Below are 24,280 nucleotides of genomic sequence, written 5' to 3' on the forward strand. Positions count from 1 at the left end.
GTTAGAAAGTGGCAGAAATTGATTTAACCAAATTTTGTTGTCTTGGGTATTGAAAAATGAGAGGATAGACAAGTTCCAGGGCACTGCTTTTTCTCTCCCCATTTCTTGCTCTGACCCTGTGTTGGCCCTGTTCCCTTTGGGGTTGCAAGATGGCTGCAGCAGGCTAGCATACATGCCTCTGGATTCAGCTTCCAGGAGGAAGAGTTAAGAGGCTCTTCCCAAAACTTCCAGCACAAGTTTCATTGTTTCTTAATTGGGTGCTTTGTCCAGCCCTGAACCAATCACCGTGGCCAAGAGGGTGCAGTGCCCTGCTTGTCTGGGTCCTCTGTCACATGCCCCATCCGTAAGCTGAGTAACAAGACTCCATCCAGACCACAAGGACCAAGGATGGGGTTTCAAATGGGGTATCAGCTGTCCGTTTCTAGAAGTGCAGTGAATTTATGTTGGTGGACCCCTCCCCATAAAAATGTTTCTCAGAGATTAAAAAAATCATGGTTCTACAACCATGATACTGAAGCCTGTCTGACTCTAAAACCTTGTCCTTAACTTTTACTCTACCCTGCCTCTCTTTTTATGGTATGTAGTCAAAGAGCGCACCCAATTATGTGTCCCACAAATGGGACACCAGAAGGTAAAGGACAAACAGAAAAGTCTACAAATATCTTGAGGTTAGAAAAATCCTTCTCTTCCTACTAACAGGAAGGATTCTCTTGCATAAGATTGCTGAGCAGGAAGGCAGCTGGATCGGGGGACAAGTCTAAATGTTAGTAGCAGGGTATGTCAGTTAGCCTAGAGAGGGGTGTTATGCCAACCCTCGTCTTTCCAGGATGTTTTAAAGTCACATCCTGGCTCCCAGGAAGCACCAGTTCTCACACTGTGCCCAGCACGGAAACAATGAACTATTTTAAAAATTAGATATTAGTGATCTTTTCATACAGAGACAAAAGTTATAAGTAGAAATTTCTTAATTTAAAATTTTCTCCCGTAAATTGTTTTTATAAACTTTTGGCAGCTTCTGTTGATATCAAATTCTGTTGTGGAGGATATGAATGAATAAACTGCAAGCAAACATTGTTGGAGGAAAGCCACAGGAACCTAGCCATTTCAGTGTAGTTTCACAGATCACGACTGTCACATACATGCAGTAGGATCATCTGTGCCTGGAGACATTGTTCTTATGATGTGGTGACACCTGTCAAGGAGCATCTTGGCTGCATGCCCTGCATCACAGGAGCAAGTGTGAGGACCATTCCTTTCAAGGACCACACTCACGGCATCCCTTGTCTCTTATAAATCCAGCTCACCCTGTGCCCAAACCATTCCAGGGCTTTGTCTTTTCCTTTCAAGCACTGAGTAAATAAAGGAGTGCAAGTTCCCAAAGATATCTGAAGTCAGTGTGAAGTATAAATTTTCTATAAAAAATAGAATTGTGGAAGGGTTAAGAAGCCATTTTGCCCAGCTTTTGACTTGAGGCTCAGGCAAACATTTGGTTGTTTGGCCTATTTTTTTAATTCTAAGAATGGAGAGTCCATATGTTTGTAAGTGTTTATATAGCATATATTTATTTTATTTTTAGTAACCAAGTTTATTACATTTTTCTTCCCCTAACTTGTTTCCTTTCTCCTTTTTCTACATTACCAATTTCATTGTATCTCACACCCTCCTTATCCTAAGTATCTTCCAAGGAGCCATCTTGCCTGTGCAAAAAAATTTTTAGAGTATTGAGGCTTTAAAGAACAATCTCCCTCATCTTACAGATGAGAAAACTGAGGTCCACAAAAGTGAACTTCCCCAAAGGTCACTCACTTGGTTAGGGGGCACCCAGAACCCAGGTGTCTCAAGTCCTTATTCAGTGTTCTTTTTTATCACTCTATCTTATCTTTCTCAGGGCCAAGGAAGTAGCTGGGTTTATCTGCCTTTATTCAAGGCACCATCACTTCTGTCCCATAGGATTTGTTTCTCTGTTATATTTTGTGCTTGTATCTTCCTGGATTTTTCTCTAACAGCAAAAAAAACCCAAGCAGCTTGATATTTTTATCATGTGATCCCATGACTTAGTTCCCCAGCAAGCTTCCCCACTCCCTCCACTCTCATCAGGCACCTCCGTACACAGTGTTCTTTCCAGCTGCCAGGCCTTTGCTCAGATGAAAAACTAACTCTGAGAGTGATGTATTCTCAGCCTGGCCCATCCTTCCTTCTTTCCTTTGTCACTTTCCAAGTCCAAGGACTAGGGCCCCTGTAAAGCATCTCCGACCCTTCGGCCCACCATAATGCCTGCTTTCTTGGAGTCCCTTGTACTCATAAGCACGGCATATGGTTTGACACCTCCCAGCTCTCTCCTTGTCCCGCAGTTAAGAGTTCAGCCTACTAACAGGAGTGTTAACGAGAGAATGGGCTATGGGTTCCTCAGACAGAACAGCGTTGCCACAGGATAAAACATATAACTTGGAGGGAAAGGAATGTGTTTCAGGAGGTAACAGAGGCTTGGGAACAGAGATTTTGCACGAAGATTCTCTGTTGCTCTTCCAGTTACCACTCTGAGCTCCTTTCCCTTCATTGCCCACCCAGCCCTCGTTTTCTTTCTTCCTCTCTCCACCCCAAGAAAATAGCAGGCTCTTCACAAAGGGGCTCACACGCCCCTGGGGGATGTCCCCAACAGGCCCTCCTGTTTCACTTGAGAGAAAATCCATTGTTAAGTAATTGTGCAGAGAGCAAAGTCCACACAGGTATTTAAGATCAAGCGTGAGAACTCACCAGTCCACTTGGTGTATCTCTGCTGTTGGAGGTACTTCAGGAGAAAAAAATTTTTAGAAACCTCACATTAAACTCTAAAAAAAAAAAACCGAAGTAAAGTAACTTGTCTGAGGTCACACTCCTAGAAACAGGCTTTGAACCCAGGTGTCTCACCCACAGACTATGCTCTTAGACATGGCTCTATCCTACCTCCCAGGATGATGCTCTTGGAAGGTATATTTTCATCTCCTGAATGCTGCCTAAGCTTAACAAATTACTCTCTGAAAGTCTAACTATAGGCAATGGGAATGCTTTGAAGGCAATGCAGAAGGTGGGCGGGGGACTAAGGGGAAGCTGGGGCGAGGCAGGGGGCAGGCTTCTTCCGTGCCTTTAAATCATTTCTCCTACACTAGAGCCAAGTCTCATGGCGTGCGTTCATCTCCTCATTCGGCAAATATGTATTAAGTTCCTGCTAGGCGCCGGGCACTGTTCCAGGCAGGAAGGATCCAGAGTGTGATGGGACCAGGAGTGAGGAAGAGAAGCCATGAAATGTCATTACCATGCCAGTATATTTCCCATTTAATCCTCAGACTAACCCTAAGAGTGAATTGTACCCATTTTATAAAATGAGGAACTGAGGTGTTATATGTTAAGTCAAAGCTCATATGTGCAGGACTTGAACCCAGGCAATCTGATGCTAAAGCTCAGGCTCTTAACCATCCTTCCACCCAAAATTGGGTAATTAATCCCTGAATAATTAAGTACTGCTAACAGCTTTTTCTTTTCATGCAGCGCTTTCTAAATCTTTCTGGTGTATAATTCACTGTGGTGTGTCTGTGACTTTGTGGTCATGCTGTAATAATGCAGTTCTTAACCACATCTGCCTACCGAGATAAAAATCTTTGCTGCAAATGCCTATTATTAACAATGCTACAAATGCTAGTAGGTCCTCTGCTAGGTTACAAAGGAGTAGTAGGACTTCAAAATAAACATTAACAGGGATGGAAAATTTTGAGTGCCCTTGCATGTAGTTTTTGGCTTATTTATTTTCATTTTATGGGAACAGGCCTGTCAACTCTAAATGCATCTGGCTCAAGCAGAGGAAAAGAAAGGAAAAGCAGGAAGTCCATTTTTGGCAACAATCCGGGCAGAATGAGCCCTGGGGAGACAGCATCATTTAACAAAACATCTGGAAAAAGTAAAATCACCTTCTTACTATATCTTTGCTTGATTCTGCACGTCAGATGGTTCAAATATTTTACTGTCATAATTTTAACTCATTTTTTAATGTTCATAATGTCTAAGTGGTATAAATATTTTGTCACTTGTTTACACTTTTAATTTCCTAAAAATAACATTTTACTGAAGATGTTTTAACAGAGTTTGCCTCAAAAGTAAAAGTGAGAGCCACCTTGGAACATTCCAGTGGTTCTTGGAACTGCATTCTTCTGCATTATCCCAGAAGATATATCCATTTTATTTCTAATTACTTTTTATTACAAAAGTAATAAAATCTTATGGATAAAAACTCAAACAATACAGAGTTTTATTAAAATTCTTTTCCACTCTGAAGGTCCTAGTTCCACTCCCCAGAGGTAACCACCTTTAGCAGTTTATGTGTTTAAGAAAAGTAAGATCATTTTTATGATGATTCTAGCGGCATATAACTGAGCATACTTGTGTAACTTTTATACTTGTTACAACTTTTTACATTTCTTTCTGTCTGTATACCTATCTCATTTTTTTATGCCTATGCAGTATTACATTATGTGGATATACTGTCATTCCTACTTCCTCACTAATACAATGTCTTGATTGTTGCTGTTTTTTACTATACAACCTTGTCGATGTGACCATTCTTATATATATATATATAGTTGTATATTTGTGCAAATATCTCCACAGGGCAGGTGAGGTGCTGAGACAAAGTCCTTTCAGGCTTTTAACGTAAATTGGCATTGCTGTCCTCATTTGAAAGCTTAGTAGCAATCATTTTGTTCAGAGTAGTGGACTGACTCCTAAGTAAAGCTTAAGAGTTTTTATGATACATTGTTATTTACCAGGATAGTGTTCAGGTTTATCTTTCTAAAATATATACAGTTTCCTGCACTAATCTGAGGCTAATCTTTTGGGGATTTAGGTTCCTTTGAAGGCTTGCGACAGACCTGGGAAGAATCTTCCCCTCTCAACCCAACCACATCCCTCAGCGCTATCATTAGAACTCCCAAATGTTATCATATCTCATCGCTTAATGAAAATGCCGCCAAACGTCTGTGTCGCAGGTATTCTCAGAAACTGATCCAGCACACCACCTGCCAGCTGCTGCGGACTTACCCCGCCGCCACCCGCATCGACTCTTCCAACCCCAATCCTCTCATGTTCTGGCTCCATGGGATACAGCTCGTGGCACTCAACTACCAAACAGATGGTAAGGGACCCCTTCGCCCGCGAGGGTGCATCCCAACCCCTGTCTTTGCATTTTACGTTTTAGTAGATGTAGTTCTGTGAAGAACATTTTTAAAAATAGGCAATATTCCAGAGTGGAGCACTCTATGTGTGACAGTAGAAATATAGGAGATAGAAAACAGACGTGAATTTTATAGTGAATTGTGGCCTTGGATGTTTCAGAGTCGAGGCAATCTAAAAGAAGCTTGAAGGGACCCCTACGTATCCTGGTCCTACCCCTGTTGATAGCGCTTCAAACGTGAGATGCTCTTGACAGAGCTGGGACCCAGCTTGTTTTTTGTATTTGTTTTTCATCTATATAAATTGATATATATTTACATTTTGTATAAATTGGAAGCATACAATATGTAGTACTTTGTGTCTGGTTTCTTTCATTTAGAATAATGGTTTTTTTGAGGTTTTGTTTTTTGGGTTTTTTTGTTCTGTTTTGTTTTTCATGTTTTTTTTGTCTTCACAGAGCTGGGACCCAGCTTGTTTTTTGTTTGTTTGTTTTGTTCCCCTCTCCGTCCCCCCCCCCCCCTCCAAGACAGCTCCCTTGCAGGCTTGTTTTTAAAGATCATTTGGGACAGGGATTTTCTAACACCTCTTGGTAATCTTTCTCACTATGCAGTTGTTCTTGCATTCAAAAAATGGTTCTTTCCAAACACTTTGCAAGTTAAAACCATTTCAGTTTTTCTGACATCCCTTAGTCAGTGCTGTAAGAGTAGCAAGCAAAAGGGAAACAAAATAGTGTTTGTATTCCTACATTGTCAGGAGACTCTGAGAACCGGGATAATTGCTAAGACCTAAAAGACGAGAGTCATCCACCATTTATTGCATGCTCACTGTGCACCAGGCACTATGCCAGATTCTCATGTAACCCTCACCACAGCCTTAAGATCACCAAGGCACAAAGCAGTTCACTTCTCTGAGGTCAAAGGATGACTTGTAATAATAAATACAAGGTCTGTGGGAGTTTAGAGGATAAAAAGTTTTGTTTCCACATTGTTATAGGGTGGAAGGGAGCCGTACAAGCAAGGGAGGAGTCAATGAGGAGAGCTTCCTAGAAGCTCATTCAAAACCCACATTCTCCTTTGAACAGTCAGGTGGCAAGCAGTCCTTATCATTCAGCGCATGTGCCTGAACTGAATCAGATCTGAACTATGCTGAACCATAAAAACCACAGCACAGCCTTGTGTCTAGCCAAGGTCAAACCACAGTTTTAGCTCTGGGAACAGCTAGTTACCTGGCACCAGGGCCAACCAAATCCATTTGTGGCTACGCTGCCCCCACAGACATTTGATTGTAGATATTGATCTCTCTCTCTTTTTTTTTTTTTTTTGCCCTTGTTATGTTGGCTTCTTTCAGTTCAAATTAAACAAGATAATGCAGGTGAAGTTTTGTGCTTAGCATAGTGCCTGGCACAAGATAAGCCTTCCACGAATGTTAACTACCATTAAGTATGTTTCGTAAGTTATGAAATAGTATGATTGGACTCCCAAATGGAAATAATCATGAAATATTTTCAGAATGGTAAAAGTTTTCTTTTCCATTTCTTTTCACTCTGTCCCGAGTGACTGACCAGTTCACTTCTCTGGCCCTGTCTGTAGCCCTGAGTTCCCTGGTGCCGTTGGTCATTATGATACTAAAATATTTTAAGTAAACTGAAACAATTAGTGAAATGGATTTCTCAAAAAATAAATAAATAAAAGGAAACATATTTGGTTTTGGATGTGCCCTTTCTTCTGAAGGGCCAAGGCTGGTGCAGACACACTGGCTTCACTAATGGCAAAGGGAGCCACAGCTGAAGGGGATTCAGAGAATCGCTACTGCTGGGCTCTCCTCACCATCCATCAGCACAGTGAGGCTGTGGCCTGACCTCTGCTCACCCCTTGGCCTCTCCCCACATCAGGCTGGGGAGGATGATTGGCTGTGTTGAGTAGTTCATGCTCAAATATTCCTGCATAACTCTTGAAAGGGAGTACTGCCATATAACCTCTCTTGATTCAATTCAGCGTAAACACTGATAAACATCTCCCCACACTGGACAAACAACAAGCTCCGTGCATTTTCACTATGTTCATCTGTAAAAATGGTTGTCTTCTCTGCAAACAGAGTTAGAGCCTGGTCAGAACATTGCACAGAAGTAGATGAGTAGATGCTCAGTAAATGCATACTGTACCGAGCTAAAATGGATTGTCCCTGTCAGTCCCAGTGGGATCTGAACCTATGGTTCTAGATTTTTGGTCCAGAATGTGGGTTTTGAATGGGCTTAACTGAAATGCAAGCCCAAAGAGATGAATCAACACCGGAATCACCATTTTTTCACCCAATGCAGACAATTCCTAGGTTAAGGAGGGCCTGAGTTTCCTTGAAGCATACCAGCCAAATAGCAGAGAATCCCTCCAGTGTCCCTTCAACCTCCTGATATGTTCTATCGGTCATCTGCTTTACCCCCTCTTGGATTGCAGGGGTCCCTGACATCCCAAAAAGGTGCCCATGAACTTGAGCTCTTCTCTTCCTAGGCTTTCTGCTGGCTCCATCAACTTTGAGGAGGCCTGCAGTGATCTAAAGCCATGAGTAGCCCAGGTGCCCACTCAATAGAAGCAACTCTAGAGTTTGGGAGCTGACCTGAGCCTGACATGCATGCCCCTGATAGTTGCTGGTCACCATCCCTATGTTCTTTCCATAGACAGAACAATTCCTGCCACCTGTACCAGGGCCCACGAGTATGTAGGCGTGCCACCCCAGTCAAAAGAAAGCCTCCATTAATATTTATATGATTTCTTGAACTATAGTCACACTTTTTATGATGAGTTTTCTAGCCCCAAAATATGGGGCTAAAAATTAAGAGTAGCGTCAGTGGAGTACAGGGTTTTTAAACAAATACAAACTCATCATATGCACTGACTTGGGGTTTACACCGATTTATCGTTCATGTCATTCCTTTTTCAAGTACACTCTTTCACTTTGTTAGAACAGTTTTTAAACTGAAGCCCCAGATGAAGTTTTGGGACCACCCTAAGAAGAATAAGAGAGTCAGATTGAATTCCCACCTTTATTTCAAACTGAGCAGCGCCATGTGGATGTATTTTACATATTGGGTCACCATATGAGAGGTTTTTTTTTGTTTTGGGGGGTTTTGTTTATTTGTTTGTTTTTTCAGTTTTTGTTTTGATTGCTGTGAAATTCACATAACACAAAGTTAAACATTTTAAAGTGAACTATTCAGGGCATTTAGTACTTTCACAGTGTTTTACAACCATACTTCGATCTAGTTCCCAAACATTTCCTCATCCAGAGAGGAAACCCCACACTTATTAAGCAGGCACTTCCTGTGCTCTCCTCTGCCTGGCAACCAGCAGTCTGCATTCTGCCTCTATGGATTTACCTATTCTGAATATTTCATATAAACAGGAATCATACAATATGTGGCCTTTCATATCTGGATTCTTTCATTATATGTATATACCAGAATTCATTTATCCACTCATCCATCAAATGAGAATCTAGTTGAGAAAAAGCACTCTAAGTTTTGAAAAGCTACAAGTTCAGAACCAGGTGCTGAAATCAGACTTCGAATTCCAACGAGTGCTGATATCGTAATTATAATACAATAGCTTCTGTCTATTAAGAACGTTCTATGCCCCAAGCCCTGGGGTAGGACTTTCACACCTCGTCTCTTGGGCTTTACAACTCCCCTAAAGGATGTATATAGCTCTGTCGTTAGGATTGGGAGCTCTGGGTCAGGCTGTCTAGGTTTGAATCCTAGCTTCCACCACTTGGCAAGCCTTGGGCATTTTTCACTTTTTTGTCCCCTATTTCCTCCTCTGTAAAAATGGGGATGTTAAAAGAATCTGCCTAGGAGTTATTTATTGTGAGACAGAGATGCCTATAAAGTATCTAGCATGGTGCCTGTACATAGTAAGAACACCGCAAGTGTGAGCTTCTATTATTATTGTGAGTGGGATATATCATTTACTTAAGTCTCTCATAGCCAACCTAGTCCATGGTTATGCTCCTCTGTCAAGAAGTGGCCTGAGGAGAGACTTTTCTCCCACACGGGCCTCATTGGAGCAGTCCCTGAAGGGTTGAAAGAGGCCTGAAAGATAGAGCTTAGAGCACCAATTTTACAGAAGGACCGTGAGGCTTAAGGGGCTTTCCTATGTTTAGGACATCTCACCCCAGGACTTCCTACACTTGGCCCCAGCCATCCCATGCACACCTGGAAAAATTTTATGCATGAAAAAGTGGGGGCCAACTTCTCATTGCTCCATGGTGCTTACCGCACTTTTCCTTGATGTTTGTCCATGTAGCATGTTCATTCTGCACATGGAAGGAATATATCAGAGGGAATATGTGTCAGGTGTCATAAAACTGTTTGCTCGTTTGGGCAGCTTTTGTGCAGGCTTGCCATCAGATGAGCATTTGCGTGTGTAAGAGTCCAGATACAGTGCAGGAATCCAATTTTTCATTAAATAACTCTGCCAAATAAAATTTGGCCACGGGAGACTCAAAGCTATTGTGAGGGTTCCCCAAGTTTGAGGGAAGGGATTGTGGACATGATGCAAATCATATGTGATGGTGATTTTTTTCATATGGAACTACAATTAAAAAGAAGTGGACTTACTGTGATTTATGAGTTGAAATTGAGATTTCAAGGAACAAATATGTATTTCTGGCTATTCTGTTCTTTCTTGGATAATTAAAAGTTCATCTTATATATGAAAAAACAAGATGATCATACAATTGTCTGTATGGTTTGGTGTTTGGGATAAGAAAATGCTGTTATTATTATTCCTTCCTGAAATTCAGTATAAAATTAGGTTTTTCACAAGACTTTTTGAAGGATGTGGTACATTTTCATTTGCAAACGTTCTTAGGTGGCAGAACCTAATTTCAAGTGGGAAAACTGGGCATACCCCATAGGACATAAGCTCCAAGAGGGCAGGGATTTTGTCATGTTACCTGCTGGATGTCTGATGTCTAGAATACGACCATAAACATATCTGACAGTCAATCTATGGAATGAATGGATGTTTATCTCATCTTTACGTTAAGCTTAGGGAAAATTAATGCAAAGTTCTTTTGAGCCTTAAAATACATTTGTAAGACACTTAAGCAACAGAGTGACAAGTGGTTTTGACTTTAAAAAAATGTTTTACAGATCTCCCTTTACATTTAAATGCTGCAATGTTTGAGGCCAATGGTGGCTGTGGTTATATTTTGAAACCTTCAGTTCTGTGGGACAAGAACTGTCCCATGTATCAGAAATTTTCTCCATTGGAAAGAGATCTGGAAAACATGGACCCAGCCGTCTATTCTTTGACCGTAAGTATGCTCTGATTATCAGAATAATGACGCATTTAAACCATCCTTGTTTTTTAGCTCAAGCCATTACAAAACTGTCATGTCAGAATTTTGACTGGGCAGATTTACTTCCCAAAAGAATTTCTTTACCTTTCAGAAATTAGTGACTGTGGTTTAGATACCTGTTACCAGGCACATGTATTTACCAGAGCCAAGTATATGGAGGTATGTGGTCCTTGCTTCACCTGACATAATGGTGGTAATTCTGTCATCCATTCCCCACAGGACGATAACCATGATTATATCCCTTGAAAGTCAAGTTCCTTGTTAAAGGGGTTAATCTTCAGCAGCTGTCTGACAAACTGGCATCAATATGCAAATACAGTTAGATATCTTTCCTCTTTACAGTTTAGCTGGCAGAGAAAAGGCTCTCCATCTTTAGAACTTACCTCTCTCCCTCAAAGGAAAAATGCCAAGCAACCCTCTGCCATGACCCCCCAAGCCCTGGGATAATCCACTCACAGATTTCCCTACCACCTCAGCTTGCCTTTCCTCTTTCCCCAAGATAGCAGAATAGTAGCCTCCTTTCTATTTGACCATTTTTGCTAGAGCTGAGTGTGGTTTTATCTATTTACAAAATACTATTCCATTGTATGTATATACCACATTTTACCTGTCCATTCATCAGTCAGTGGACACTTAGGTGCTCTGTGACTTACTCCAAATCTATTCAAGGTAAAGGTTTTGAAGTTATAAAATATCCTCCAACATTTTGAACAGAATATTAGTCAGCAGTTTGCAGTTATATAGCATAAGGCCTTCCCATTTTCCTTCACAAACTGAGAAACTTAATTTCATCTTAATTTCTTGGTTTTTGAAGATATTTGAACATTTCAACCATGGACAGGTTTTACTTAGATGAATCCTGTTGACAAAATAGGCTTTTCACATTGTTGCGGTCAGATGGTTACTTAATTACAATCACTTTTTTTTTAACAGCTTTGTTAATCATTCACCTCATACATTCCAGAGTATTCTTGGTTCTTCTTTGTGGAGGGAAGGAGTAAGGCGTTTCTTTTTCATCTTCAGTGGCTTTGATCCTTTTTCCCCCCATCAGATTGTCTCTGGACAAAATGTGTGTCCCAGCAACAGCACAGGAAGCCCATGTATTGAAGTCGATGTTCTGGGCATGGCCCTGGACGGCTGCCACTTCCGCACGAAGCCCATCCATCGGAACACCCTGAACCCCATGTGGAACGAGCAGTTTCTCTTCCGGGTTCATTTTGAAGATCTTGTATTTCTTCGTTTCGCAGTTGTGGAAAACAACAGTTCAGCGGTCACTGCTCAGAGAATCATTCCACTCAAGGCTTTAAAACGAGGTAGAACAACACTGTCCAAATGTTGATAATTGTTCTTAGCTGGGTGCCCCAGAGCTCATTATATTCTGCTGCCTACTTTTGCGTGTGCTTGAAAAGTTAAAAATGAGAGGCAGAAGGAAATAATGTAAATTTGAACACTTTTTGAGCACATATCAAAAGAAGTTTTTGCCTTGCATTTTTTTTTAATCTGAGGAATTAACAATATCTCCTATAAAGTACAGCCCCTCCTACGCTGGCTGATGTTGGGAGCAAGAGTTGCTGCACTCCAGTTTCCATATAACCCTCCCGAAATAGCACCCACCGTACCCCCAGCATTTTTTTTTTTAAGATTTATTTTATTTCTTTCTCTCCCCTTCCCTCTCCGCCCCCCATTGTCCGCTCTCTTGTGTCCATTTGCTGTGTGTTCTTCTGTGTTCACTTGCATTCTCAGTGGCAGAGGGAATCTGTGTCTCTATTATTTGTTTCATCTTGCTGCGTCAGCTCTCCATGTGTGCGTTGCCATTCCTGGGCAGGCTGTGCTTTTTTCACACGGGGCGACTCTCCTTGTGGAGCGTACTCCTTGTGCATGGGGCTCCCCTATGTGGGAGACACCCCTGTGTGGCACGGCACTCCTTGCGCACGGCAGCACTGCGCGTGGGCCAGCTCCACACGGGTCAGGAGGTCCAGGGTTTGAACCCTGGATCTCCTATATGGTAGGCAGATGCTCTGTCAGTTGAGCCACATCTGCTTCCCAGCCCCAGCATTTTTTAAGGCAGGGATTGAAGGAGAAGGAGAGAAGAAGGTGGGTTGGAGTGTGGTAGTGGGGTACATGGCTGAGGCTGGACTTGGTGCCCGGCAGGATTCCAGGACTGGAAGCCTAGGGTGACTGTTATGTACAGAGCAGAGGACACGGGGGAGACAAGGACTCCTAGGCAAAGGCAGAGCTGGTGGCTTGTGGTCCTGGCTGCCTTGGGAGGCGTTATGAATTAGCTTTGCTGTGAAACTCTGGGGAATTTCTGTGCTGTGCTTGGCTTCTCAGACTTTGATATGCTTACTAATCACTTGGGGCTTTGGGTAACAAAATGCAAGTGTTGATTCTGTAGGCCTGGGGTGGTATTTGAGATTCTTCATTTCTAATGCACTTCCAGGGGTCTACTTTGAATGCATACTCCCCGCCGCCCACACTCAAGCTTCATAAACACATTGTAATTTCCTGCATTTTGTTCTTTTCCTCTCTCTCTTCATTTTTGCAAGTAGTCATTACAGAAATGTGAGAAAGTACAAAGAAGTAAAAACACATTTTTTTTTACATTGTCCACTTTCCCATCTCTCAGAAATAACCCCTTTTGCTGTATTTCTTTTTTCTCTATTCATGTCTATACACATGAGCACATAGTATATATTTTTAACAAACAGATCTTAGTCTTTTACAACTTGCTGGTCACTTAGTAATATATATAGTGAGCAACTTTCCATGTTAATAACTATGCATCAACATTACCACTTTTTTCCTTGTAGATTTTTTTCACAAGTCAATTTTATTGATATATATTAATAAGGGATGAATATAAATGTGATTATACTGAGTACCTTTGATTGTGTGTGTATAAAATGGAATAACATGAATGTACTCTGCATGTTATTACTTTTTTTTTTAAGATTTTATTTATTTATTTACTCCCCCCATCGCACCCCCGTTGTTTGCACTTGCTGTCTGCTCACTGTGGCTTCTCATCTTCTCTTTAGGAGGCTCTGGGAACCAAACCTGGGACCTCCTATGTGGGAGAGAGGCACTCAATCACTTGAGCCACCACCACTCCCGGCTTTGTTGTGTCTTTCATTGTCTTTCCTCTTTGTGTCTTCTTGCTGTGTCATCTACTTGCATCAGCTCACCATGCCTGCCCATCATGCCAGCTCACTGCCTTGCTCTTCTTCTCCAAGAGGCACCGGGAACTGAACCCCGGGACCCCTCATGTGGTAGGCAGGAGCTCAGTTACTTGAGCCACATCTTCTTCCCTGTTATTCCATTTTATACACACACATACACACACACCATCACTTATCTAACGAATTTCCAATTACCAGAATATTTTGTTATCACTGAAGCTGCTGTAAGGTGACTGAAGATGGAATATTTGTAAAATAGAGATGTAGATGCCTAGCTATAAATTGATCATGTTTTCCAACTATCGTTTTCTGTTTGAGCAAGTTAGCAACAGTTCCCAGGCAAGTTAATTACTAGTGGGTGGCCCAAAACAGTCTGCAAGCAAGTTACTTACTAGTGGGTGGCCTAAAACAGTCCACAGGAGGCAGCTCCTGTTGGGTGCATGCCTGCTGCCAGTACTGCCCAGCTTATGCTCTTATTTCTGTCATTATTGATCTCTTTGGGATATCCCCTTTGCAGGGCTCTGCAGTGCACAGTTATTAAGTTTTTCCCAATCCTGCATTATTTTAGGATATCGACATCTTCAGCTGAGAAACCTCCACAATGAAGTCTTGGAAATTTCCAGTTTATTCATAAACAGCAGAAGGATGGAAGAAAATTCCTCTGGCAGTACCCTACCAGCCTCTTTGGTAATTAAGTTCTATTTCTACAGCTCACATCAGTGATTCACTCAGCACGTATGATTGCTAGACTAGAAATCAGCTTTCTCAAGGGATAGGAAGGTGGTCAATTAATATCATGAATTAGATAGCTATGGAGATAATAAAATAATAATAATAATGGCTGGCATTGGGTACTTACGGAGCATTTTACATTTCTAACTCATTTAATCCTCTCAATAACTTCCTATTGTAGGAATTAGTATCATCTCCTTTTGCAAATGAGGAAATGAAGAGCTAAGTAACTTGTCTGGAGTCACACAGCGAGCAAGCTGTAGACGAGGAGTTAAAGCCAAGTTCATCAAGTGCCAATGCTTGTGCTCCTAATAATGCCTGCAGGGAAGCAAGCCAAAAACAGCAAAGTGGGGAAAGAGGCTAATTAAGCAAAGCCTAGTAGGAAGCATCTCAGTACTTTTAGAAAATTTAGGTTAGACCAGGAAAGTCCTTGGCTTCCTCTGAGTCCACGGGCAGTTCTCAGGGGCAGAGCAGGGGTGGGATGGGCGGCTAGGTGCTGCTGTGATGTGTATTGTAACTTGCACCCTGGAACTTGTGGAGATGCAGAATCTACACCCTTGAGGTGTGACGGGGACACCTGAAAAAGTGCCACTATTGCAGAATCCACATTTTAACAAGTTCCCCAGATAAGGTCAAGAGCCACAGGACCAAAGCTCCTCCAAAGCAGGGTTATTTATGAATAAGAAGCACTTTTTTAATTAATTGATTTGTTCCATTATGCTTTCCCTTTAAATTAAAAATAAAAATAAATTTGTGTCATCACAAGTCATTTAAGACCTCATAATACTATCTGCTTGCTATCTTTCAAATTCATGCATCTCTGTCCATCCCTACTTCCACAGTCCACATTAATTCTTACCTGGCTTATGGAGAAGTTCCTACCTGGTCTCTCTTTCTCTAGGCTTGTTCTCTTTCTCTCTGTCCTCCTTTATGCCTCCCCAAAATAGATCTATTTAAAACCTACATCTGATCATTTCCCTCCTCTGTGCAAAACCCTTCATTGGTTCTCCATTGCTTTCAGGATAAAGTTTATACCGCAGGTAACAAACTCAAATGCCAGCAGGCTGCAAGAAGATCCTGTAAAGGAACCTAAGTGAACTGGACAGAGACACTGGAAAAGTGGGATATTTAAAGGGGGCAGGGAAGTGGACTTGGCCCAGTGGTTAGGGCATCTGTCTACCACATGGGAGGTCCGCGGTTCAAACCCCGGGTCTCCTTGACCCGTGTGGAGCTGACCCATGCGCAGTGCTGATGCGCGCAAGGAGTGCCATGCCACGCTGGGGTGTCCCTTGTGTAGGGGAGCCCCATGCGCAAGGAGTGCGCCCCATGAGGAGAGCCGCCCAGCGTGGAAGAAAGTGCAGCCTGCCCAAGAATGGCGCCGCCCACACGGAGAGCTGACGCAGCAAGATGACGCAACAAAAAGAAACAGATTCTGGTGCCACTGACAACAACAGAAGCGGATAACGAAGAACATGCAGCAAATAGACACAGAGAACAGACAACTGGGGTGGGGGGAGGGAAGAGAAATAAAATAAATAAATCTTTTAAAATAAATAAATAAAGGGGGCATCTGCTGCCCAGCTCACTTGTTACCATGCAGTGTCACCAGATCTTCTGATTTTCTAAGGGTCTCAGGAAATCTGGATTTTTGTACGAAATATTTTGATTTGTAAATGTCCGCAACAATTTAAATTTTTTAAAATACAGTGCAGACAATTTAAATGTGTGCATTTTGTTGCCAGCAAATTATACTTTAATAAAACAGACTACATAAAAACACATTGTGCAAACAAAACAGCTGCCCAGCCTATTCCCCCAAATAAAAATATAATATGCACGCTGAATAAAACACTTCGCACTCAAGTTGCCATTTTGCCACTTTCAGTCTAAACGTTTTAGCCAGATAGACAAAGCCCTGCATAATCTACCTCTGCTTGCATCTCCAGCCTTCCCCCCTCCAACACATCAGTCACAGAACTCATTGAGGGTCTCAGAGTGCCAGCCTTTAGGCCACTTCTAAGTCTTTGCATGCCTGCTGCACCAATTTGGGAAGCCCTTGTCCCTCCCTTCATCTCCTATATCATCGCAGTGTGTCCTTCAGGATTCAGTTCAGATGATACCATTTCCAGGAAGCCCTCCCTGGTTTCTCTCAAACCTCAGGTGTGTACCGTCCTCTGGTTTCCCAGTGAATCTAACAGGTTTCTCCTTTAGATGCCACATTCAACCGGGGTCCCTTGAAAGCAGGGATATTTGTCCCTGAATCCCTAACACTGGGCACCGTTTCTGATTTGTTATAGGCCCTCCATAAATGTGTTTTGTGTTTTAAATGAATGAATATATTTTAATATGCAAAATGCTCAGGGAATTGGCATTTACACATATACTTAGCTCGATCCCTCACAGACATACTTTTTGTTTATAGTTCTTTTTAGTCATGAACAATAAGGTCTTTTAAGTGCAAAGCATATTAATTATCATCTTGTCATCCAAAATTCTAGCCCAGTGCCCTGAAGAAAGCAGGAACTCAATAGACACTATTGAACATCAGTTCATAAGACAAGACTCACATGCATTTCAGATATCAGTTCCCTAATTGTGCTGGAAAGGACATTCAATTTTAGATAAATTAATATTTTGGTGATGTGGTGCTAAATTTTCACACTTATGTGAACTGCTTCTTCAACCACACAAAGACACATCCCATTACAAAAAGTTTCTCCTATCACATTTACATGCCTCACTACATACGTCTAAGTACTAACACTTCTATATTGAATATAGCCTAGATAGGATGTTATTTTGAATGAATAAAAAGCCATGTGATCTTCCTTGACAGATGTTTAATACTGAAGAAAGGAAATGTTTGCAGACACACAGAGTTACCGTGCATGGGGTCCCAGGCCCAGAGCCCTTTACAGTTTTCACTATAAATGGAGGCACCAGGGCAAAGCAGCTTCTCCACCAAGTAAGTTCACCAGTCCATGGGTAGGAGAATCCAGTGTCAAACATGTATGTACCTGTAGATGTGTGTAGATGTGTTTATGTACTTGTAAATGTATGTACACACATACACACAAATCTATTGATAATCCACCTTTTAATTATTTGTAAATGTTTTCTTCAGCCTTGAGTCCCACTCTGAGACTAATCTGAAAAACTCAAATACAGTTGGTACTACTAGGCAAGCTACCTTAACCTATAGAGAGAATCACTTTTTTAAGGTATCCATATCATCTTTATTTGGCAGAGAAGCCAAAACCTATGAACATTTTTTTTTTGCTTTTTTAAAAAAATCAATTTTGTTGATACATATTAATAAAGCATACAGTTCCTCCAAGGTGTTTCCTCAACCACAGAAAATACTGGCCTCTCTAAGGATAAAGACCAGAAGGAGTAGCCCTCCAAGCCTACACATGGGCCTCATAATCCTTCTTAACTCAGACTTTACTAATTACTCAGTATTTGCACTTCCACTGAATGAAATCTGTTTAGCATCCTAAGGGTGGGACTCAAAGTCTTAGAGCAGCAGATTGGACATGTAGGCCCAGAGACACCTTGGGCCCTTAGAGGCTAAGGTCTTCCTTTGCATGGTGAGAATCTCTTTAGCCCCTTGCCCCAGCCTCAGTCATAGCCCTTGAGGTCCTGTCCTTCTGGTGGTGCAGAGAGGCCTGGAGAACCTAAAGCCCACTACCCCAAGCCCCATAGCAAAATTCACCTAAGCCCCACATGCTGCACGGCTCCTCCTCTGGGCCCCCCCAGGGTTCTTGCTGGACTTGCACACAGGGCTCCCTCCTCATGAGAGGCCTTGTGAGAGTGAGAGGACCACAAACAAAGAGCAGCATCCAGAAGCAGTCAGCTCCTCCAAGGCCACCACAGGCCCTGTGTCTAATTCCTTTCCTCTTCACTATAGAGCTCTAGTCTGCTGGTCACAGTGCCCTAATAGCCTTTCAGACTACTTTATCCTTAACCTATTTCCAAATTTCTCCTCCTCCTGGGGGGTTGAACAAGGAGAGTAGTGACCAAGGGAAGCGACACCCTTGAGGTCCACTGAAGTTAATGTGCCGGATGAAATGTAGCTGGGGTCATATAATGTATAGGGGAGCCAAAAACTGATTGAGCAACCATACATAATAAGTGCTAAGAGATGGCTCTGCCACTTGAGAGTAAGTCAATGTGGTCGGGCCAAGGTCCCTTCCCTTTGCCCAACATTTTATAATTGACTTAGGGGTGGAGAAAACATCTAACCATCCACATTTATGGTTCTGTTAGGCTCTTTTTCAATCAGTTCATGAACATTGGTGTCTGCTATCACAAAACACGGTTGGGGTTTTAGAGAACCTGTGAAGATATAAAGTAAGCAAACATTTCCATGAGCCACCCAAAAATACCATTATTTTATTGTCACCCATGCAAGTCATCATGTGGATGTAAGGAGGGCTGGGGGGAGGATTGACCCTTCTGCAGAGGTGACAGCACTGACAGACCTGCCGCTGGGAAGCTTCACGGCCTGAATTACTCCTGCAGTCCTGGTCTCATTTAAGTCGATCCATTTGTCTTGGCCCCTAATGGTCAATGGCATCAATTACAGACCAAGGGCGAGGGCACAGGGATCACGTCTTATGAGACTCTTCTGCCCCCTCCCTCCTTGACACATTCTGCTTTCCCTCTAGGCACCAGGCCAAGTATTATCCCTCATAATGGCACCATTGGCAGGGACCTGCTGAGAAAGGTGTTGCTGTGTCCAGGCTGGGCAATGGCAGCTTGTCTCTGCGCCAGGAAGAAGCAGGGAGTTTCTCCTCTGTGACTGACCTTCAGCCCCTTCTAGGTCAGCTGTTTGTCAGGACCCTGAACAATATCAGAGAGAATAAATACATCAGTGAAAGTAACCATGTGCTGGCTGGTAGTTACTGAGTTCTCATAACATGCCAGCTTAATGCTTTATAATCAGTGCCTCAGTCATAAAGGGAAACAAACATTATCGAGAGTTTGTTACTGCTTTTACTGCAGATTGGGAAACTGAGTCTCCAAGGGGTTAAGTATCTTGCGCAAAGCCTCATAGTAAGTATTAAAGGCTGATCTCAGACCTAGGTCTGTCTGGCTCCAGAGTTTGTCTCAACCGCTCTGTTTTACTGCCCAGGGTCAGCAGCCAACAAAGAAAACAACCCTCCAGGCACACTGTCAAGAGTTTATTGAAAGGAGAATTCCCAGGAACTTAGATCAGATGAGAATTTAGCCCTTTGAACCTTCCTTTAAAAGATGATTGCGTGTTCCCAATGTTAGAAAAAGAGATTGTCTTGGTAAAAACTGGACTAGGTTCTCTGCCCTCATTCCTGTGTTTTTTAATTCAGTAGGAGCCCTCATTCCAGCAGTGGGAAAAATGCTTATGCCGTCTGGGGATTAGGAATAAGATGTGCCGTTGCCCAGAGTGGATATCAACAATCCTTTTTGGACATAAGGAAATTCTTAGGTCTTCGAAAAAGAATTATGTAATACTCCAGAGTAGATTTCTCTTATAAATTGAACATCAAATATATTTGAACACCATGAAAGTAGACTTGTTTTGAAATGAACATTTTTGCCCCACTCTTCAGAGGTGTGCTGAAATTTGCCTTTGCTTTTCTTTAGGTTTTGATGACTGAGCAAGGCACCAAACCTTTCACCACAGACTATTTTTTGATGGAAGAAAAATATTTTATATCTAAAGAAAAAAATGAATGCAGGAAACAACCATTCCAGAGAGCCATTGGTCCAGAAGAAGAGATCGTACAGATTTTAAGCAGCTGGTTTCCAGAAGAGGGATACGTTGGCAGGATTGTCTTAAAAACCCAGCAGGAAGTAAGTGTAACAACCCACACAGGAATAGCTTGGTGTGCGATTAACATCTCACCACTCACCACCTCCCTCAAATTCCGAATTCTTTATAATTGCAATTTGATCTATGTTATTCTTCTTACGTAAATGTGAAAAAAGTATTTTAGTCATCTGTACATACTGAGAATGTTATCTTTAAGTTTCACGGATTCGGTCTAAAAATCATCACATATTAAACCAAGACAGCAAGGACTTAAAGGATTCCTTACTCTTGTCATCAGTTGTGGGGCCAGTACTTTATACATGTGAAAAGACATTTTTGTGAGGGTCACATTTTTTTTTTAAAGATTTATTTATTTATTTTACATTATTTTATAATGCAAGGCCTTACGGAAATTTTACATTTTGTAGTTACTTTGCTTTCTTTTTAGTGCCTGTTTAAGTCTTAGCTAATAAAATGTCCTGTGCTTACAAATAAAACAACAATATTTATTTGAAAATATTCTATAACATCACCGAAAGTAAGGATCATCCTTAACCTTGGTCAGAATTAGTGAAAACATGTACTCTGTGTGCTAATGTCGTCATGCCCATTCCCGCAGAGAAAGAGAACCACTGCCGTGTTGTCTCCAGATTGTTTAGCTCCTGCTTAACTTGTTTTTCTTTTTTTCCCTGAATAAACTGACTTGCCTGCTAAGTTGCTACCATTTTTTAAAGTGACATATACAATCATTGCTCCAGCGTAGACATCAGGCCCTATGAGATGCCAATAATGAGGCAGTTGAGTCAGTTCAACCAATTGGTTAAACAAATATTTATTGGGCAACTATTGTTTGCCAGGCCCTGTTCTTGCTCCTTTGGGCATTTTCTGTTATATGGCTTGCCTAGTTAAATGCCCATCTGTGGTCCAAAGCACAGTGGAGATGGTAGAGAGCCAGTTTGCAACTTTACATGTTATTTTTTTTTCCTCTCCAATTTCTCTGCACATGGCCTGCAGCCCCTACAAAACTCCAGCACCTCCTTAGGGACCCAGCACCGAGCCCCACCTTCCTTCCCTAACCTTGCCTCAGACCATAAAAGGACTCTTCATTTAAGCAAAGAAATGAAATTGTCTCCCCAGCCTGCTCTTACTATCAGGCATAGGCATACAAATTGCTAAGATGGAGAACTAGCAGTTCTAATAATAGCTTTGAGAGGAAAAAAATAATGAAGATGGCTTAACTTGACTTTTGAATCCATCCTTAATTTCTCGCTAAAATTTGTTTCCTATTTCTAACTATCTTACCCCATTAATTAGCTACATGTAAAAATTGTCCTCTAAATGACAAGTCAGTGAATGAGTATTTTAAACCATGTATTTGCATAATGATTTACAGTGTTTAAAGCCCTCAAATACCCATTATTTTGAATGATCCCTTTTTACACTTGAGGAAACAGGTTCATAAAAGTCAAGTCACGGTGGAGCCAGAAGCTGAAAGAGCTCAAGTCTTCTGGCTTCAAGGTCAGTGTTCTTTTCCCTTCCAGCTGCCCAGGCTGGAGGTGTGTAAGTGCTGGTGGGCTGTCCACACCCAGCCCCGAGGGAGGCAGGAGGCTTAAGCAGGAGGAAAGATGGGCCAGCTGCTGAGTGTCATAGTGATGCTCTATTCTGTGGTTGGAAGGACTGAAATTATGACCAAAATCTTTTAAGTGAGGGAAAAAAAACAAGTGTAGAACAGTATATATAGTAGAGTACAATCTCATTCTGTGTAATGAAAATAGCCGGGAAACGGACTTTGGCCCAGTGGTTAGGGCGTCCGTCTACCATATGGGAGGTCCGCGGTTCAAACCCCGGGCCTCCTTGACCCGTGTGGAACTGGCCATGTGCAGTGCTGATGCGCGCAAGGAGTGCAGTGCCACGCAAGGGTGTCCCCCGCGTGGGGGAGCCCCACGCGCAAGGAGTGCGCCCGTGAGGAAAAGCCGCCCAGCGTGAAATGAAAGAGCAGCCTGCCCAGGAATGGCGCCGCCCACACTTCCCGTGCCGCTGACGACAACAGAAGCGGACAAAGAAACAAGACGCAGCAAATAGACACCAAGAACAGACAACCAGGGGAGGGGGGGGAATTAAATAAATAAATAAATCTTTAAAAAAATAAAAAAAATTAAAAAAAAATAAGAAAATAGCCAATACCTGTCCCCACCTCCCTTATATAATGACATGATCCAAAAAATTTCAGACATGTATGTTGTGGGGCCCATCATTACAAACTTATTCAATTGATTGGGGCAAGTCTGTGCAGCTGACTGGCAAGATGCTCCACAAGGCGATCTTTTCTGGCCCTGGCTACAGTTTGGCGCCACCTGGTGGAACTTATCCATTCCCACTTTGCTATCAATGGGGATGATTCTGGGTCCTGGGGCTGGTTGAGACTTCCAGGACAGTGACAGTGATACTTGAATTCTTCTGGTTTGTTAGCATTCATTTCAATAGACTGATCTGGGACTCACTCTGTTGCCTGCCATCTCTTTCTCTGCATGTTCCCCCTTGCAGAAGATAATTTAAAGTCACCCCCGTTTGAGAATGGAGGCTGAGCAAACAACAGGAGCCAACTGACAATCATATTATAGCTAAATTCACATACTTCCGCACACATACACACACAAAATATATTTGTTTAGCAATATATCACATACACAGACAGCGCGCCTGGTTGTCCCGCGGATCTGTCTCTTGCTTCAACAGTGTTTGAACGGAACAGACCCGGGGACTCTTCCCCACACCCTCGGCTTTGACCACCTTGCAACTGCTTCTCCAGTTGCAACCTCTGGGACCAACTCCTCGGCCATCCCCCGCTGCCGGGACCAGCTAACACCGCTTTTTTGTGGTTAGCTCCTCATTGTCGACCAACCATGAACTCCCAGATCCGTCAGAATTATTCTGCCGACGTGGAGGCCTCTGTGAACCGCCTGGTCAACCTGCAGCTGCAGGCCTCCTACACCTACCTCTCTCTGGGCTACTATTTCGACCGTGACGATGTGGCCCTGAAGGGCGTGGACCACTTCTTCCGCGAGTTGGCGAAGGAGAAGCGGGAGGGCGCCGAGCATCTCTTGAAGATGCAAAACCAGCGCGGCGGCCGCGCCCTCTTCCAGGATGTGCAGAAGCCTTCCAAAGATGAGTGGGGCAATACCGTGGACGCCATGGAAGCTGCCCTTGTCTTGGAGAAGTCCCTGAACCAGGCCCTTTTGGATCTGCATGCCCTGGGATCTGCCAACACAGACCCCCATCTGTGTGACTTCCTGGAGACCCATTTCCTAGATGAGGAGGTGAAACTGATCAAAAAGATAGGCGACCACCTGACCAACCTCCGCAGGCTTGCTGGCCCGCAGGCCGGGCTGGGCGAGTATCTCTTTGAAAGGCTCACCCTCAAGCACAACTAGGAGCCTCCGGAGCCCCAAGGCCGTGGGGGAGGGCTCTATTCCCCCAGCATCCAGGCTTCTGCCTGAGCCCCTCCAGCCAGGAGGCATCTTTCTAACTGCCATCTTGTAGCCCTCTAACAAGCCCTGAACCAAGTGTAAACAATAAAGCTTTTTGCAGCAAAAAAAAAAAAAAAAAAAATATATCACATACACAAAAATATATTTATTTAGCAATACCAAATGTCTAGAAGGATATCTAACTTAACAGCAGTAAGTTTTTGTTTGTTTTGTGGAGAATGAGATGGGAGAGAAAAGGGGGGGAAAAAAGGTGAGAATATGGGGAAATATTTCTTTTTTGATGAACTTCTATTTTTTTTAATTTAATAAGAAATATATATACATATATGTTATATATATTATATATTCACTGAAAGTCAATTCACCTTTTGAATACATCTCATATTTACTTAGGATTTTGTCGATATTCATTTCAACATGACTTACCCAGCTGTTGTTTTAGGCCTTTCACTGTGGGTTTTGTTCACCAGGCTGGCTGAATGTCACTTTCACATGTTCCACACTTCAGATGCCTCATAATTCTCAAATGCTCA

The 24,280-nt window shown here is 42.5% G+C and overlaps 1 protein-coding gene across 7 annotated transcripts in view; it reads left to right on the top strand.

The window, feature by feature from the left end:
* PLCE1 (phospholipase C epsilon 1) overlaps positions 1–24,280 on the top strand; it is a 384,952-nt gene that overhangs the window by 341,145 nt on the left and 19,527 nt on the right. For all 7 annotated transcript variants that reach the window (XM_058298789.2, XM_058298793.2, XM_058298790.2 and 4 more), the window contains 7 exons: positions 3,800–3,931; positions 4,874–5,161; positions 10,346–10,509; positions 11,606–11,867; positions 14,302–14,420; positions 17,302–17,430; positions 20,091–20,300. In XM_058298789.2, the coding sequence (XP_058154772.1) occupies positions 3,800–3,931; positions 4,874–5,161; positions 10,346–10,509; positions 11,606–11,867; positions 14,302–14,420; positions 17,302–17,430; positions 20,091–20,300 (1,304 nt within the window). The remainder of the gene's footprint in view (positions 1–3,799; positions 3,932–4,873; positions 5,162–10,345; positions 10,510–11,605; positions 11,868–14,301; positions 14,421–17,301; positions 17,431–20,090; positions 20,301–24,280) is intronic.

This window comes from Dasypus novemcinctus, chromosome 6 (assembly GCF_030445035.2).
Source record: "Dasypus novemcinctus isolate mDasNov1 chromosome 6, mDasNov1.1.hap2, whole genome shotgun sequence".
Taxonomy (NCBI): Eukaryota; Metazoa; Chordata; class Mammalia; order Cingulata; family Dasypodidae; genus Dasypus; species Dasypus novemcinctus.